Source organism: Podarcis raffonei, chromosome 6 (genome assembly GCF_027172205.1).
Source record: "Podarcis raffonei isolate rPodRaf1 chromosome 6, rPodRaf1.pri, whole genome shotgun sequence".
Lineage (NCBI taxonomy): Eukaryota > Metazoa > Chordata > Lepidosauria > Squamata > Lacertidae > Podarcis > Podarcis raffonei.
Window position 1 is genome coordinate 46,765,527 of NC_070607.1, and position 14,570 is coordinate 46,780,096.

A 14,570-nucleotide genomic window follows, 5' to 3' on the forward strand; every position below is an offset into this window, starting at 1 on the left:
ACCAATATTTATTGGTCCCTCACAGGTGGTGAGAGATGTCACGTCCCAGTGTCTGGCCATTCTACATTCCCTGGCCAGCCACATTACAGGGCAGGATAGCCCACCCAAACTAAAGTTCTAAGAGCCTGGTCTCTCAAACCAGTGCCGTGGTACCTAAGCCAGTTGCCTTGCAGGTGCAAACAAACTGCATGACAACAATAATAAACAGCACATTTCATAGAAAATATCCTTTCAGAATATGATATGAAGCAGAGAAAGCACTGTGGTTGGATTCCTCTGATCACACAATATGAATTGGAACCAATGCTCCAGAAAGTAGTTATTCTGTGCCCTACTCTTTAGGCACAACTGAATGGTGGCTGGTAACACAGAATCCAGTCAATCTCCAGTTCTTTATCGAGAAATGCAATTTTACAAAGAGAGACCCACCTTCCCACCAGGAAAGTCAGAGATCCCTTACCATATGGACATGGCCATAGAGCCACTGGCTGGGAGGTCCTGGGAAACTCCTAAAACCCTTGATCAGTTTCTGCCTTGTCTGAAATAGCTGGATGGCTTTCAGAGCCACACAGGTGAAGATCAACATCACAGTCCAATAGAAAAACAAAGAAACTCCTGGGGAGCCAGGACCACAAGGGATTGACTAGATTCTACATCGCCAGCTGACTGCTGCTTTGTCTTTGCTCACTGTCTAGAGTATGTCCTGAAGACTTTCTGATTCAGCTGGAGCTGCTGGCTCAAAATGACGGAACAACTTTGTGGCAGCTGGTGCTTATAGTTATATGGGAACAGCTGGAACCTTCACTCACACATTCTAATATATTCCCCCCATGGGCGCTAAATCCCCACCTTTTCCCCACGTCATGGCTGGATCCAGATCAATGTTATTGGAAAATACAGTAATAATAATTCTTTGTATGTAGGATGTTTACATATTTTATCAGGGACAGTATGTATGTATTTATTGGCAGGAATTGAGAGTCCAGAAGCAAGCATTACTACTCTGGTAAAAGCAGCTATCAGTGGAGAGCCTTCAGCTTCAGATATATCCCATTTATGGATCGGGTGACAACTTGCAGCATGGGAATCGGGAGGTTGGCAGGATCAGGCAAAAGCTCAAAGCGCAGGAGTGTCAATGCAAGAGCAACCTTCATCTCATTCATGGCAAACTGCTGTCCAATGCAGTTCCTGAGTAGAATAAAGGGCAACATTACATTACAAACAGAAGAGCATTCTGGAGAGGGTCAAATCAGGGCCTTTCCGGTTGTTGCTCCTTCACTTTTAGGTTTCGCTTCCCAGAAATGAATGTCTGGCATCATCTTTGTTCTCCTTTGTATGCCCAACCCTTTTAGGCTTTTGAGTATATATTGTTTTATGCTGGCAGTTAATTCTGCTTTGCTGTGGACTCATTCACAGTTTTATAAGCCTTGAACACAGTTGTGTCTTTCATTGAAGCTTAATGTCAAAGTCTCCTTTTATGGAGGGAACAGTGCAAAGTATAGGTGAGAAAATATTTACCTTGGCCCTGCAGCAAAAGGCAAGAAAGCATATGGGTGGCGATGCTTTGAATTCTCTGTGGAGAATCTTAGAGGATTAAATTCCTAAAGCAGAAAATAAGTCGTGGAATTTTGTATTAGAATGGCAACAGATGTAGTGGCAAAAGAGCTAAAGGAAAAAGGGGCATTCCCAAAAAAGAATACTGTTCTATACCCACTTACCAGGTCATAATGCCCATTGAGCTCCATGGGGCCTAGTTCTGTATAGGATTATAGGATTGCACTCTTAGCAATATGTTTTCCCCAGTGTAATCTGAAGGAAAATTCCTTCACATCTATAAATGCCTGGGCCAAATGAGACATGATGTTAATTGCATCAGTGTGCATGTTTTTAAAAATGTACACAGCCATTGGGGTGTCTGACCAGCAACAGGCCTGCAGGGGTTGGGAGGGAAATGCTAACCTTTTCCCCCTGCTGTGGTGCTGAAGTTTCTCCTGAAGTTGCTCTTTGAATGGAGAGGGAAGCCTACACAGTTTTTGTAAGCAGCACTTTAGGGACTGGTGGGTGGGTGGATTTTTGGCAGAATACTTCCATAGCTCCTGAGGTGGATTAGGAATGTTTTCTGGATTAGGATTCTACAGCAGCTTTGCCAATACATTTTGCAATGGTTTTCTTTTCGCAATAGATTTTTGCCATTTTGTAAGTGCTTAAGCAACATTTTAAGAATCATAACTACATAATATGTGGCCTGTCCTTCTACTTAATTAGTACAGTATCTTCCTCCTACTGTTCTTATCCAATTCTGTAGAGGGACACACTAAGCTAGATAGTTTGGCATTAGGCCATTGATACGGGGCAATCAGCCTTTCTCACCTCCAAACTGGAATACTTCTGGATGTGTTTACTAAGGTAAAACAAGCAAGAAACTGGTAAAACAAAACGCTGGGATAAATCCACACATCTAGTCACACAGTGTTAGTGTGACAAACAATTGGCCTCTTTTCTTAAAGAAATAGTATGTGTCTATGGCACTTATTCCACCATCTTTTCCTCAAAACATGTCAACTTCTCTCAGTCTCACCAGAAAGGTCTTGCTTAGGCTTTTCTTCTTTTATTATTACCTCAGGATTGTCCCAAATCTCAGGATTTCTGTGAAGACCATAAACATCCAATGCAGTTAGAAAGCCTGTGGGGGGGAAAGAGACACATCATCTATTATCATTTCATCAGCAGTGATATTATGTAATGAGAATTAATTGCTATCCAGTGGCATTTACCAAAACATTCATTCTCAATAACTTGCTGCAAAGACAGGCATACGACTGTGCTTTCCTGGTCATGTGATATTTGTTTGTTTGCCCAAGGAATTCATTTAGGTGTAGGTGGAGCCTCAAGAGATGGTCCATCTAAGGCCTAGCAGCTCCAGAAATTGTCCCTCTGAACACAGGGGCTGTGCACCTCTGTGTCGGCATGCACACCTGTGTGTGTCCTCCACATATTCCCTGTGTGCACGAATGTGAGTGTGTGCATGCAAGAGTGTGGGGTGGCCGCATCACAGTTGGCAGGGTGAATGTGGACCACAAAAGGTTAGCCAACCTTGATGGAAGTTAAGAGACAGTGGAACTGAATAATGAGAACAGTGTAAGAATGAAGATGGAAGAGGAAGGGATGAGTTCAAAGGAAGTCTGCAGAAGGGAGAGAGGGGAAACCTACCTTTTGGTAAGGTTCGTCCATCAGCAAAAGTCACAGGAGAATTCAGTTCTCGTGCTATAAGAGGTACTGGAGGATAAAGCCGAAGGCTCTCCTTAATGCACATGGTGCTGTACGTCATCTTTCCCAAGTCGTCCCTTAAAGACACCGCCCAAAATGACTGGAGTTAAGTCGCATAAAGTTTTATTAAGATGAAGGAAAAAGGAGACAGGGTGGAATCCAGTACCTACTCTTTCCTTGCTCAATACAAGTGTTGGGGAGAGGGGAGAAATTTGATTCAGTTCATATTTAAAGGTGAACTTACCTTACTCACACTTTCTGGAACAAGATGTGAACTGAACACAGCCACCCTTGAAAATTTGCACTTCTCCAGCCAAAGAACAAGTGCAAAAATGCACATGCTAGCTTAAAGCATGCATGGAGATGCATATATTAGTGAATATCTGTGCTTTTAGGGCTGTTTTTAGCAGGGTTATGCACTTTTTTAAAAAAAAACATTTATATTGATTGTGGGGGTTTTAGGCGTATTTATTTTAATTTATTCTGTTAGACACCTTGTTTCTTATAGTGTGAGAAAGGCAGTAAAAAAGTTAAATGATTGATTGATTGATTGAATGAATGAATGAAATACAGCATACAAAACTGGGGTGTGTGTGTGTGTTGTTATGGGAAATTAAACCATGCAGGAACTCTACCTGGAAAGCAAATCATGCAGGAATCCCACCTGAATAGAGGAGGCTCCCCTCTTTAGAAGTTATCAGGACATTAGAGACCAGGCGTATTGGTGGGCTCACTCCAGAGCCCATCTGCTGTAACTGTGTTACCTCTTCACGCAAGTAATGGGTGAGGGTGGCTAAGTGTGTCCTACTTTTCGAAGAGCTGTCTCTTTTTGATAATAGATTTTGATTTTTGCATTATTTTTGGCAATACAAGCATGACTACACTAGCTACAGTACATCCGTGCAGCAGCCATAGCAGTGATTTAAATATAGAAATAGAAATCAGAGCTTCTTTTCCTACAGTATAGGACTGGCCCATCTTCCCTGGAACTTACTCAACCTGAGGCCTGTGGTCAGACTACTATGATCCTAAACTACTCTGCAGTGTTGCTCTCCTTCAGAAACCTCATAACATGACCCAGGAAATAAACATTTAAAGTTGAACAATAATTTAGTCTGACCATTGTATCTCTTCCTGTTGTCCAAGAAGCTCCATGATCTCCTCTCTGCATCTCTGCTGATGTTCAGGGTTCTGAGCCATACAATAAAAGAGCCAAGAGATTCCACTAGCTGTGGTATCATGACCTTCGAACATGAATGTGTCCACTTCTGCACGTATGTCTTCATCTGACAGTGGATTTCCATTTTCATCCTAACCGCACAGAGAACATAGTGTTTTATAGGATTAGTGAGATCCAATATTTAAAGTTCTCCAAGACCCTCCTCCCTCTCCCAGCTCACATCAAAGAAGGGGGAGGTGCTTCAGAAAGCAGTTTGCCAAACTGCTATCTGAAGCACCACCCCCTCAATTAAACAACTCACCTGGGCCACCTGCCACCCATGGTGCTTGCTCACTCATGTGCCCACCATCCATTCTGCCATCATGCTGAAGTTGACAGGGCCACCTGTCAGCAGCCACACAAACTGCAGTGTGATGACAGCCTTACAATTTTATGTATATATTGCAGACCATGGGAGTTTTGCTTGGGCTTTGTCATCTGAACAGAATAGTGATGGCTGGAAAAGCCCTTAGCAATATAGCATGGCAGGCATAGGTGCATTATTTTTACAGTGTTCACCTTTGCGCAAAGAAGAATATCCAGAAAGTCCAAATGCCTCTTCTTCAGAATCTTTTCAAGCTCTTTCTCATTCTTGAGGGAATCCTTCCTCTCGCTTATTACCTTCTCTGCATTGAAAACATACAGTATGAAATGAATAAAGCTATACCCAAGAGGCAAGCAAATATATTCAACCTTTTTAGATTTCTCATTTCTCTAACTTTCCTAATAAGTCCACTGTGTTACTAATCATTTAACCCATATTAAATTGTTTTTTTCCCATCTTCTTCTTTTCACACCTACATTTTATATGCCCTTAGTTCATCAAACTGACACTGTTACAATTTTTAATTTTCCTAATGGTACTGAAACAGTATCTTTTTGCTTTTGAATTTTCTATTATGAAATAAATTTATATATTAGCTCAGAAGAAGAGGAGAGGGATGAGGAGGAAGAATAAGATGTTGCTAGGAAGTAAAAGGTACATACCTGTGTGATGATGGGCTATTTTGCAAGCTTTGTAAAACTGACGCCCTTTGGAGCTCAATCGGTAAATGAGATCATTGTGATGCCAAGGTGTTTTCAGTCTCTGATAGAACAGATAGCTGAGATCAAATACAGTTTGAATGTAGGAATTGTCTCTGTGGACAGTAGGAAAATGGAAACAAATATAAGCAGAAAATGAAGACGTCAAAGGTAAGATGACATGTTTATTAAGAGTCCCATTTCTTGATCCATTTTTATTTGAGATTGGAGGCTAGGGGAGAGTGGCATTGTTTTGTAGTGGTTCCACTCCTTCTTTGATGGTTGTTTACAGAGGGTGATGCTTGGGGAGTTCTTCTCAGCTCCATAGAGCCTTTAATGTGGGGTTCATCAGGGTTGAATTTTATCCCCCACAACATCTGCATGAAACTCCTGAGTGGAGTTTTCCAGAGTTTTGGAGTATGTTGTCAGCAATATGCTGATTGAACACAGTTCTGCTTCTCCTTTGCATCTGCAGGTGTGGCAGTGTTGGGGCATTAAATTGCCTTGGTATGAGCACCAAGAAATTGAAGCTCAATCCAGATAAGACTGAAGCACTGTTAGTGAGTGGTTCCTTGGACTGGATGGATGGGAGGTTGCCTGCTCTTGATGGGGTTACACGCCCTCTGAAGGAACGGATACATAATTTGGGGGTACTTCTGGATCATTTGCTGTCACTTGAGGCCTAGGTGGCATCAGTGGCAAGGAGTTCCTTCCATCAACTTCGGCTAGTGGCCAAGCTATATCCCTATCTGGATACACAACTTCTGTTGTGTATACTTTGGGAACCTCTATATTAAAATATTGCAACACGTTATACATATGTCTACCTCTGAAGAAAGCTCAGAAAGTTCAGCTGGTGCAGAATTCAGCAGCCAGGTTGCTCAAGAGGGCAAGATGGTTTGAGCATGTTCCCCATGACTCCGCTGGCAGTCTTATACTCTTATAATCTTATACTCACCTGTCTGTTTCAGCATTTTTCTGGTAGCTGAAGGCACATTTCATAATAGTATCAAGAGTCATCAGACTGACATGTTCGAACATCTCCACTGATGCTGTGCCATTCTTTGGTACCAGCTTTCCCCATATATCCTAATATTTTAGAAAAGGGACAGAAATGAGAAGTCTCATTCTGGGAAAGTCTCTAGAATGATTAGATGATTCGTTATTAGATACTGGAACAATATATGATCTGCTATGGTCAATATATGAAAACTTTAGATTGTCCAGTATGTCAGTGACTGCCCAACTATGGATTTTGCTAGTTAATTGCAGAATAAGTTATATTTATTTTTTGAGGTGCTTTGATTATTTCTTATTCTGGGTCCTTTCATGTACTCACATCACTGAAGGTGAAATTGCACATTACAAGGTAATGACAGTGATGTTTACCCCATAATACTAAGGCATGGCATGGCAGAGAGCATTTCCAAAGGAGAATCATTGGGTGAGAAGTACAGGTGCTTAACCCTTTCCCCATACATCAATTTGCCTAGACCCCCCCCCTAGCAGTGGAGGCTGGTTCATTGGGATGACTGGAGCACTGTCCCCACCCACATGCCTTTTTACTTATAACCAGTCAAAGGCATGCCTGTGTCTTTAGCCTCAGTGTTGCATTTCTAGAACTCGGCATGGAGTAAGATTAGTTGGCTCTGCCTGTCATTTGCTCTGGCGCCACTTATTTTTGACCACCCTGCCTTCTACCCTCCTGGTCGCAATGTGCATCAGCCACCACTGTCTGCTGGGCAGTTTCCTCTACTGGCTCGTAAGCCTAGTTCAGGAACACACATAAAGCCTGTGGGGAGGAAATGTGGAGAAGAATGAAGAGGCGTGAGACAGATTGAGCATTCTCCATGCTGCCCATTAACTTTCCCCTGCAAATGATCCTTGCATTTGGGAAATGGTTTTGCTAAGATTATGTGCAGCTGTCCTCTGAGAGAGACTCGACTGTGTGCTTCAGGATTGGGTGGCTGAATGTGTACCCTGAAACAAAGAAGGCAGATCAGGAGATTCTCAGGGGCTAATGAACTGATCATTAATTCACAGGACTATAAAGGAAAGGGTGATAGCAGGCATTCTAGTCAAAAACACTGTCTGCAAATGTAAACAGGGTTTTGACATACAATTCTAGCTAATACAACACTGAACAACCCTTCAAAGTGATACATTTTAATATTCCACAAAGAAAGCTAATGGTAGTCAGCATCTGTTTATCTTGAGAAAGTGAATGAACTAATTAAGACAATATTAAGGTTCACAGGTTTATGAAGGAATTTTAGAATTCAATACTGCTGCAAACTCATTGCCTGAGACCCAAAGGGCTGCTCAACTAGCTTCACACTTTGATGGGGGCTTCTGACTCAAACTTTTCAAAAGATCTTTGTGGTATGTCAGAGGAGGCTTTCAGGTCGCAGAAAGAGTCTGCTCTGGCCCTCTGAGTCTGCTCAAAGCAGGACTGAGATCATGAAGGTGGATGAGCAACTTCTTAGACTGGAGCTGACCTCCTGAAAGTAGCAATGGGGTTTCTTACCAGCATCTCCTTGACTGATTCTGCCATAAGAGTCACATAAGGCTTCAGAATATTGTAATGGAATCCGGGAGTCAGCAGTTTCCGGTGCTGCTGCCACTTTGGCCCATTCAGGACGAGAAGCCCCCTTCCTGCCAGGGAAAGGAAGGAAAACGAGGAACAGAAGCCCAAGATAATGTTGTCTTTCATAGGCACATACACCAGGGTCAGGGTCACATGGTAAATTATCCACCATAGATGGCAGGATTTACAGCACTATATTTGACCCGTTGAAGTAGGCACTTAATTGCTGGAACAATTCAAGTTAAGAATCTATTTACCTACTAAAGGATTTCTGAAACATGGAATGCAGTGTGTATATTTCCTTACAACCCGAGAAGTCCATCTTCACAGACTCTATAAGGACAGACTTTTGAGATTGTAGGGAAACATACTATAGAGTTTGATTCCTGAGTAAAATGGGCAGAAATCAGTTGGCCAAAGGAATAAAGCTGGCACTGAAGCCTCCTGGAAGGCACCAGTGGGGAAGGCACCAGCTTAACAAATACTAGCAGCTTCCCAAAGTTTGAACTTTGAAAGTTGAGAATATCTGTATATGCTTGATACAAGAATATCACAGTAAGTACAGGAATACATAAAATTAGTGAGAGAAAATACATACCAATCCATGGAATTAGGAAGTCGTATGCTACAAGAGCTTTAGGATCTGAATAGTGTGATAAATGAGAGAAAATGAGCTTAGCATAAGATGGTAAAAAACTATTTGTGAGAACAAATTTAAATGTTTAATTTGCTAAATTGCACTATGTTGCCTCAAGCCAGGCGATTCCTATGGGCACCCAGAGCTCCTTCATTTGCTTTTCTTTGCTTTTCAGCAGCCAGATCCAAGGCACACTCCCACATCTTTGCACATGAGAATTAAGACAAACAACCTTTTCTTTGCCCATTGGGCAAATAATCATGCTTCCCCCACTTTCCAAAAGGAAGTATCCAAGTCTCCAGGGTTACCGAGTGGGGGAGCAGGTGGCCAGGATCCCCAATATTGAAAGGGCCGCCCCCCAAATTCTGCAGTGGGCGCACCCACCCACCGCATAGCATGCCATGTTGACATCATGTGCACACGCTGCTGGGCATGCGTGCACAGTGTGCTGATGTCACATAGCCCCAATCCCACTCAATCATAGTGCAAGGCGTTGCATGTGCAAGTCTCTAATATACCTGTTGAACTTTGTAGCCTGCAATGTGCCTTCTCTATTAATCTGATCTGAGCATTACAGACTTGGGGGGAACTAGACCTGAGAGTTGGAGCTCTTTGCCTGGCAGTGAGGGCCAGGCCACTGACTGGGACTGATGGGAGTTGTAGTTCAAAACATCTTAAAGGCACCAGCTTGGGGATGCCCTCAAAATATGAATACTTACATTTGTATCTCAATAAAAGCAAAGAGCAGCGCAACTTAGTGCACAGAGATAAATGCATGGATAATTTTTACAACCTCTAGCATATTCATGTAACTTCACGATGAGAGGGACATAAGATACAATTTTCTTACCACCTCTGCTGTACACTGCCTTTGCATATTCAGGGTGGTTGAGGGCCAGGAAAGCCAAGAAAGTTCCATACCAAAGTGGATGGCAGTGTGGGTACTTTTCTGTCCATGCTGCTATGTTCAGGAATTCTTCTTCTGGTTTCATCTGCATTATTATTATTTTTTTTTAAAAGATCAGTAGTCAGTTTACATCTCGGACACCGTGATTAAACGTTTAGTTCAGGATGAAATCAGACTTAGATGGTTATATAATGCAATGGTTTATAACTTTAAGCTAGGATGCATATTTAACAATGGAATTATTCACCCCCTTGGCTCTGTCCTAACACCCCAGTCTTTTAAAACCTGCTTTCTTTCTGTTCTGCACTGAACCTCACAGGTGTAGAAGAACATACACTGCTTAAGAATGATAAAGCCACTGATGTCTAAATTTTAAGAAGAAGAAAACAGCCACCAAATAATACAGTTAGAAAAACCATTGTTTCCTAATTGAAATAAATTGAACCATTATAATAACATTATTATATAGCATTTATGATTGATTATGCTTCTTTATGTGTGCAAATCTTTCCTCTGTTTTAGGTAAGATTGCATAAGAGAAATAGATCAATCACAAATGCAAAGATTTGCACGTCCAATAGGGGAGCCAGGGAGTAGAGGCCGAATGTGGGACTAGAGATTTATGTCTTGGGGAGTCCACAATACATGGCATGACCCTGTTCAAAATTTCAGTCCTCCAGTAGGAGGCTAATATAGATATACACCCAATGCCTGAGCCAAAGTCTACCTATACCTGTAATCAATAAAGTTGTGACCACTTTTTACCCCAGATCGTTGTCTTGACATGTTTGTTCCTTTACACCATAGCTATTGCTATTGCACAGGGGTGGAGGGTGCTGTGACTGGACCCACAGTAGGATTTTACAGAGAACATAATAGGGCAAGTGCAGAGAACCTTTGGCTCTCTTGAATTTGGTGAACTACAACTCCCATCAGCCTTAGCAAGCATGAGCAGTGGCTATGGCTGATGGGAGTTGTAGCTGAACAACATCTAGCAAGCCAAAGGTACCTTGGACCTATTGTGGGACATATAAGTGTATAGAAACTAACAAGAGAGAGACTGGGATATGCCTGTGATAAATGTGTGCACACATTTTGAGTTTTCCATCATAAGCATGAGTATTAGAGGAGAGAGGCTCTTTTAAAAACATTGAAAACTAGGGTTTTCCAAGATAACTCTCTCTCTTGAGGAAAGAAAATGTGTTGTTTCCCCTCCACCTGCCAAGCAATCATCTGAGCCAGCAAAAGGTTGCAGAGTCCTCGGCATACATGAACAATGTCTCGTGGAAGACTTCGGTGGTATGCTGAAGTTGCATCATTGATTTTCAATTTTAAATAAGCAATGGTAATTTAATAATTGCTTGTTGGCTGTCAGTTTCTTGACCTAGTTATGGATCAGGCTTTTATTTTCAGAGTAAAATAAACTCTGTATGCCAGTCTTCTGTTTAGGAAAAAGAAAATATGGCCCCCCTCTGAATTTAAAAGCTTGAGATTCCATAACACAAGAGTCACAACTGTGCAATTTTGCACTCAGAATCCTTCTCATTTTTTCATAATGGAATGGCATTCCAAATTGGCACTTTACTGAAAGTGTATTTCTCCCCCGACCACAAGTGCCTAATGATAAGAAAATATTCAGCAGGTATCAGTCAAGACCAAGTTAATGTTATACTTCGAGAACGTACGATGGATGTGGAATAATCATATCACCATAAAGTCCTTAAGTCATGAGCAGGTAACATGCTGTTTACGCTGCTCTTCGTGTTCAGCACAGATTATATGAGGTTCTCTATTATTTTCCTTCAAAGTGCTCTCAGGAAGAAATGTTTGCTTCTACTGGCTGAGTAGATTGTTTGGTTTCTGAATGTTGACTTAAATGTTCGCAGTTCAGCCCTGTATCTGGCAATGACTGAAAGCTTTTAGTACAAACATGATGAGAAATTCCATCATTTGTCGCTTCCTTGCATTTCAAAAAGTATGAAACAAACAAGATATGAAGAAGTAATGGCATGAAGCACTCCTTACAGCTTGGCTTAGCATAATGGCTGGCAGATCTGCTATAGCTGATCTCTAGTGCTGTTGCTGCAGTTTGCAATCATTTACCTTGGATCTAGTTACAGGCAGGTAGCCGTGTTAGTCTGCTGTAGTCAAAACAAAATAAAAATAATTGATCCAGTAGCACCTTATCTTCAGATAACAGAAGTGTGCGTGCACACGAAAGCTCATGCCAATAACAAACTTAGCTGGTCTCTAAGGTGCTACTGGAAGGATTTTTTTTATTTATTTACCTTGGAATATGACTTAGTTTAAAGTTCAGCAATGCTCTGAACTGAGCACAATGTCCCCCAAAAGCTCTTCTCTAGCTTGGAATGTAAACTGAACTCCTGAGTAGGGATGCTGATTCAGTTCACATTTAAAGGTGGATATGCAAAATTCCCATGTTCCAAAACAATATGAGAATCAAAACACAACCGTCCTGTGAAATTCACACTTACCTGAATTTTGTGGTGCAGTTCTCCAAGCAAATAATGTTTAGAAAAATGTATATATTAGGTAAAGGTGTGCATAAAAATAAACATATGTAAAAATAATGTACAAAGATGCACAGTATAGGAAAAAAAATGTTTGCAAAAACGTGTGTACAGTGGTACCTCTGGTTACAAACTTAATTCGTTCCGGAGGTCCGTTCTTAACCTGGAACTGTTCTTAACCTCAGGTACCACTTTAGCTAATGGGGCCTCCCGCTACCACCACGCCGCCACCGTGCCATTTCTGTTCTCACCCTGAGGTAAAGTTCTTAACCCGAGGTACTACTTCCAGGTTAGCGGAGTCTGTAACCCAAAGTGTTTGTAACCCGAGGTGTTTGTAACCCGAGGTACCACTGTATTAGTTAAAAGTGCATTAAAAATGTGTTTCTTAGGAGACATTTACAGTAAAATGCTAAATAATTTGCATGAAGATTTAAAAAAATAATAATAATCACAATCTGCAAGTTACTGCAGAAATGTGGAGAACCAAATTTAAGTTTGGACAAATAAGCATAGCTGTCAACGTTTCCCTTTTTTAAAGGGAAATTCCCTTATTCCGAATTGGATTCCTCGCAAGAAAGGGAAAAGTTGACAGCTATGCAAATAAGAAACAGACAGTACTGAGACTGAGAGATTATTCATCCCTATTTCTGAATATACACAGTCAGTATTCAACAGACCAGGTACAGTACCCCAAGTCAGCTGTCTTGTAGGTTTAAACAGACTGAATGACAACATTAATGAAACAGCACATTTGATATAAAATATCCTTTCAGAATGTGACATGAAGCTGAGAAAACGCTGTGGCTGGATTCCTCTTATCACAAAATATGAATTGGAACCAATGCTCAAGAAAGCAGTTAAAATTGTGCTGTTTTATGTGTTGTTTTATGTCTCTATTTTGTTTCTGGACTAACAGGCAGCAGAAGTTCACAAGCATCCTTAGACTCTACCTGCCTTGGTACAACAAATTGCATTCTGCAAGATGCCTCTTTTAGCCAGGCTGTCAAGAGTGTTACACATGTTTTACTACAAATATATGGGGCCGATGGTTTGTCTTGATCACCTACCACAATACCAAAATAAAGTGTGCGTGCCTTTCAAACAAGTGGAGTGAAACTTTGTTTCTGAGATTTAAATGTTAATTCTCCACACACATAGCAGAAACTTTTTGGGTGATTTAACATATTGCTGTGGCATGAGGACAAAGAAAGTACTACTGTATTTTTCGCTTTATAAGACGCACCAGACCATAAGACGCACCTAGTTTTTGGAGGAGGAAAACAAGAAAAAAAAATATTCTGAATTTCAGAAGCCAGAACAACAAGAAGGATTGCTGTGCAGTGAAATCAGCGATCCTGCTTGCTGTTCTGGCTTCTGGGATAGCTATGCAGCCTGCATTCACTCCATAAGATGCGCACACATTTCCCCTTACTTTTTAGGAGGGAAAAGTGAGTCTTATAGAGCAGAAAATACGGTATGTGGAGAAGCCATATTGGAAAAGGGAATGTTTTGCTTACTTGATACAGCAAACATGTATGAAATAATCATAATTAAAATACAGATAAAATCACTAAAACTTTTTAAAAAGATATATGTCACTAAATCATATGGTTGAGTAGGCTTGGTGAAATAAAGATGTGTTCAGTCAGTGTCCAAACCACTGCGGTGAGGGTGCCTGCCTAGTGTCAATAAATAGGGAGGGAGTCCCAAAGCACACAAAAATATTTACTTATCGCAAATGTGGACAAACATTACACAGCACTTTTAAAAGTGCAAGCAGACTTTTCCTTGCATTTGAAAGGAAAAAGACCTTCTCCTAAATCTCTGTTAGTAGAAAAAGCAAGCGAAAAGCACTTTTCTTACTATGTTTACATAACACAGAAGAACGTGGGCATCAATCCGTTACTTTCTTAGCATAAAGCTTAGCAAATACATAGATAAAGACACTCTCTTCACCACCCTCGCTCTGCCACACACAGCCACCTTACCATTTTGACATGGCCATATAGCCAGTGAGCGGGAGGTCCTGGAAAACTGCTGAGAACTTTGACCAGGTACTGTTTTTTCCGATACAGCTGAACAGCTTTCAGGGCCACATAGGCAAAGCTCAAAATAATTGTCAAGTGGAAAATATGAGATAAATCCCAAGGCAGCCAAGACCAAGAAGAATTTAGGACCATCTCTCGAACAGTTTTGACACTCCCACCTTGGTTTACCGTGCCTTCTTCCACTGAGCTCCTATTCCTAAAAGTGCCAGGTCTAGAAGGAGTTCTAGTACTAATACTGAACACTATCTTTTTGCAAATTGTTGTAATCTCTGGTACATTACCAGGGATATCAGAAGTATTCGCCTGCAAGAACCACCCACGTACTTTCCCTCAAAGATTAAACTTAGTGAC

At 41.3% G+C, this 14,570-nt stretch overlaps 1 protein-coding gene across 1 annotated transcript; it reads right to left on the minus strand.

The window, feature by feature from the left end:
• Positions 1–651: 651 nt before the first annotated feature.
• LOC128415816 (cytochrome P450 4B1-like) lies at positions 652–14,570 on the minus strand. Its single transcript, XM_053392527.1, has 12 exons — positions 14,160–14,570; positions 9,584–9,725; positions 8,695–8,739; positions 8,037–8,164; positions 6,468–6,598; positions 5,474–5,625; positions 5,006–5,112; positions 4,388–4,578; positions 3,211–3,344; positions 2,619–2,683; positions 1,519–1,601; positions 652–1,188 (listed from the first exon to the last, which is right to left on the minus strand). The coding sequence occupies exons 1-12, from the start codon at positions 14,349–14,351 to the stop codon at positions 1,020–1,022; spliced, it is 1,539 nt and encodes a 512-aa protein (XP_053248502.1). The 5' UTR covers positions 14,352–14,570; the 3' UTR covers positions 652–1,019.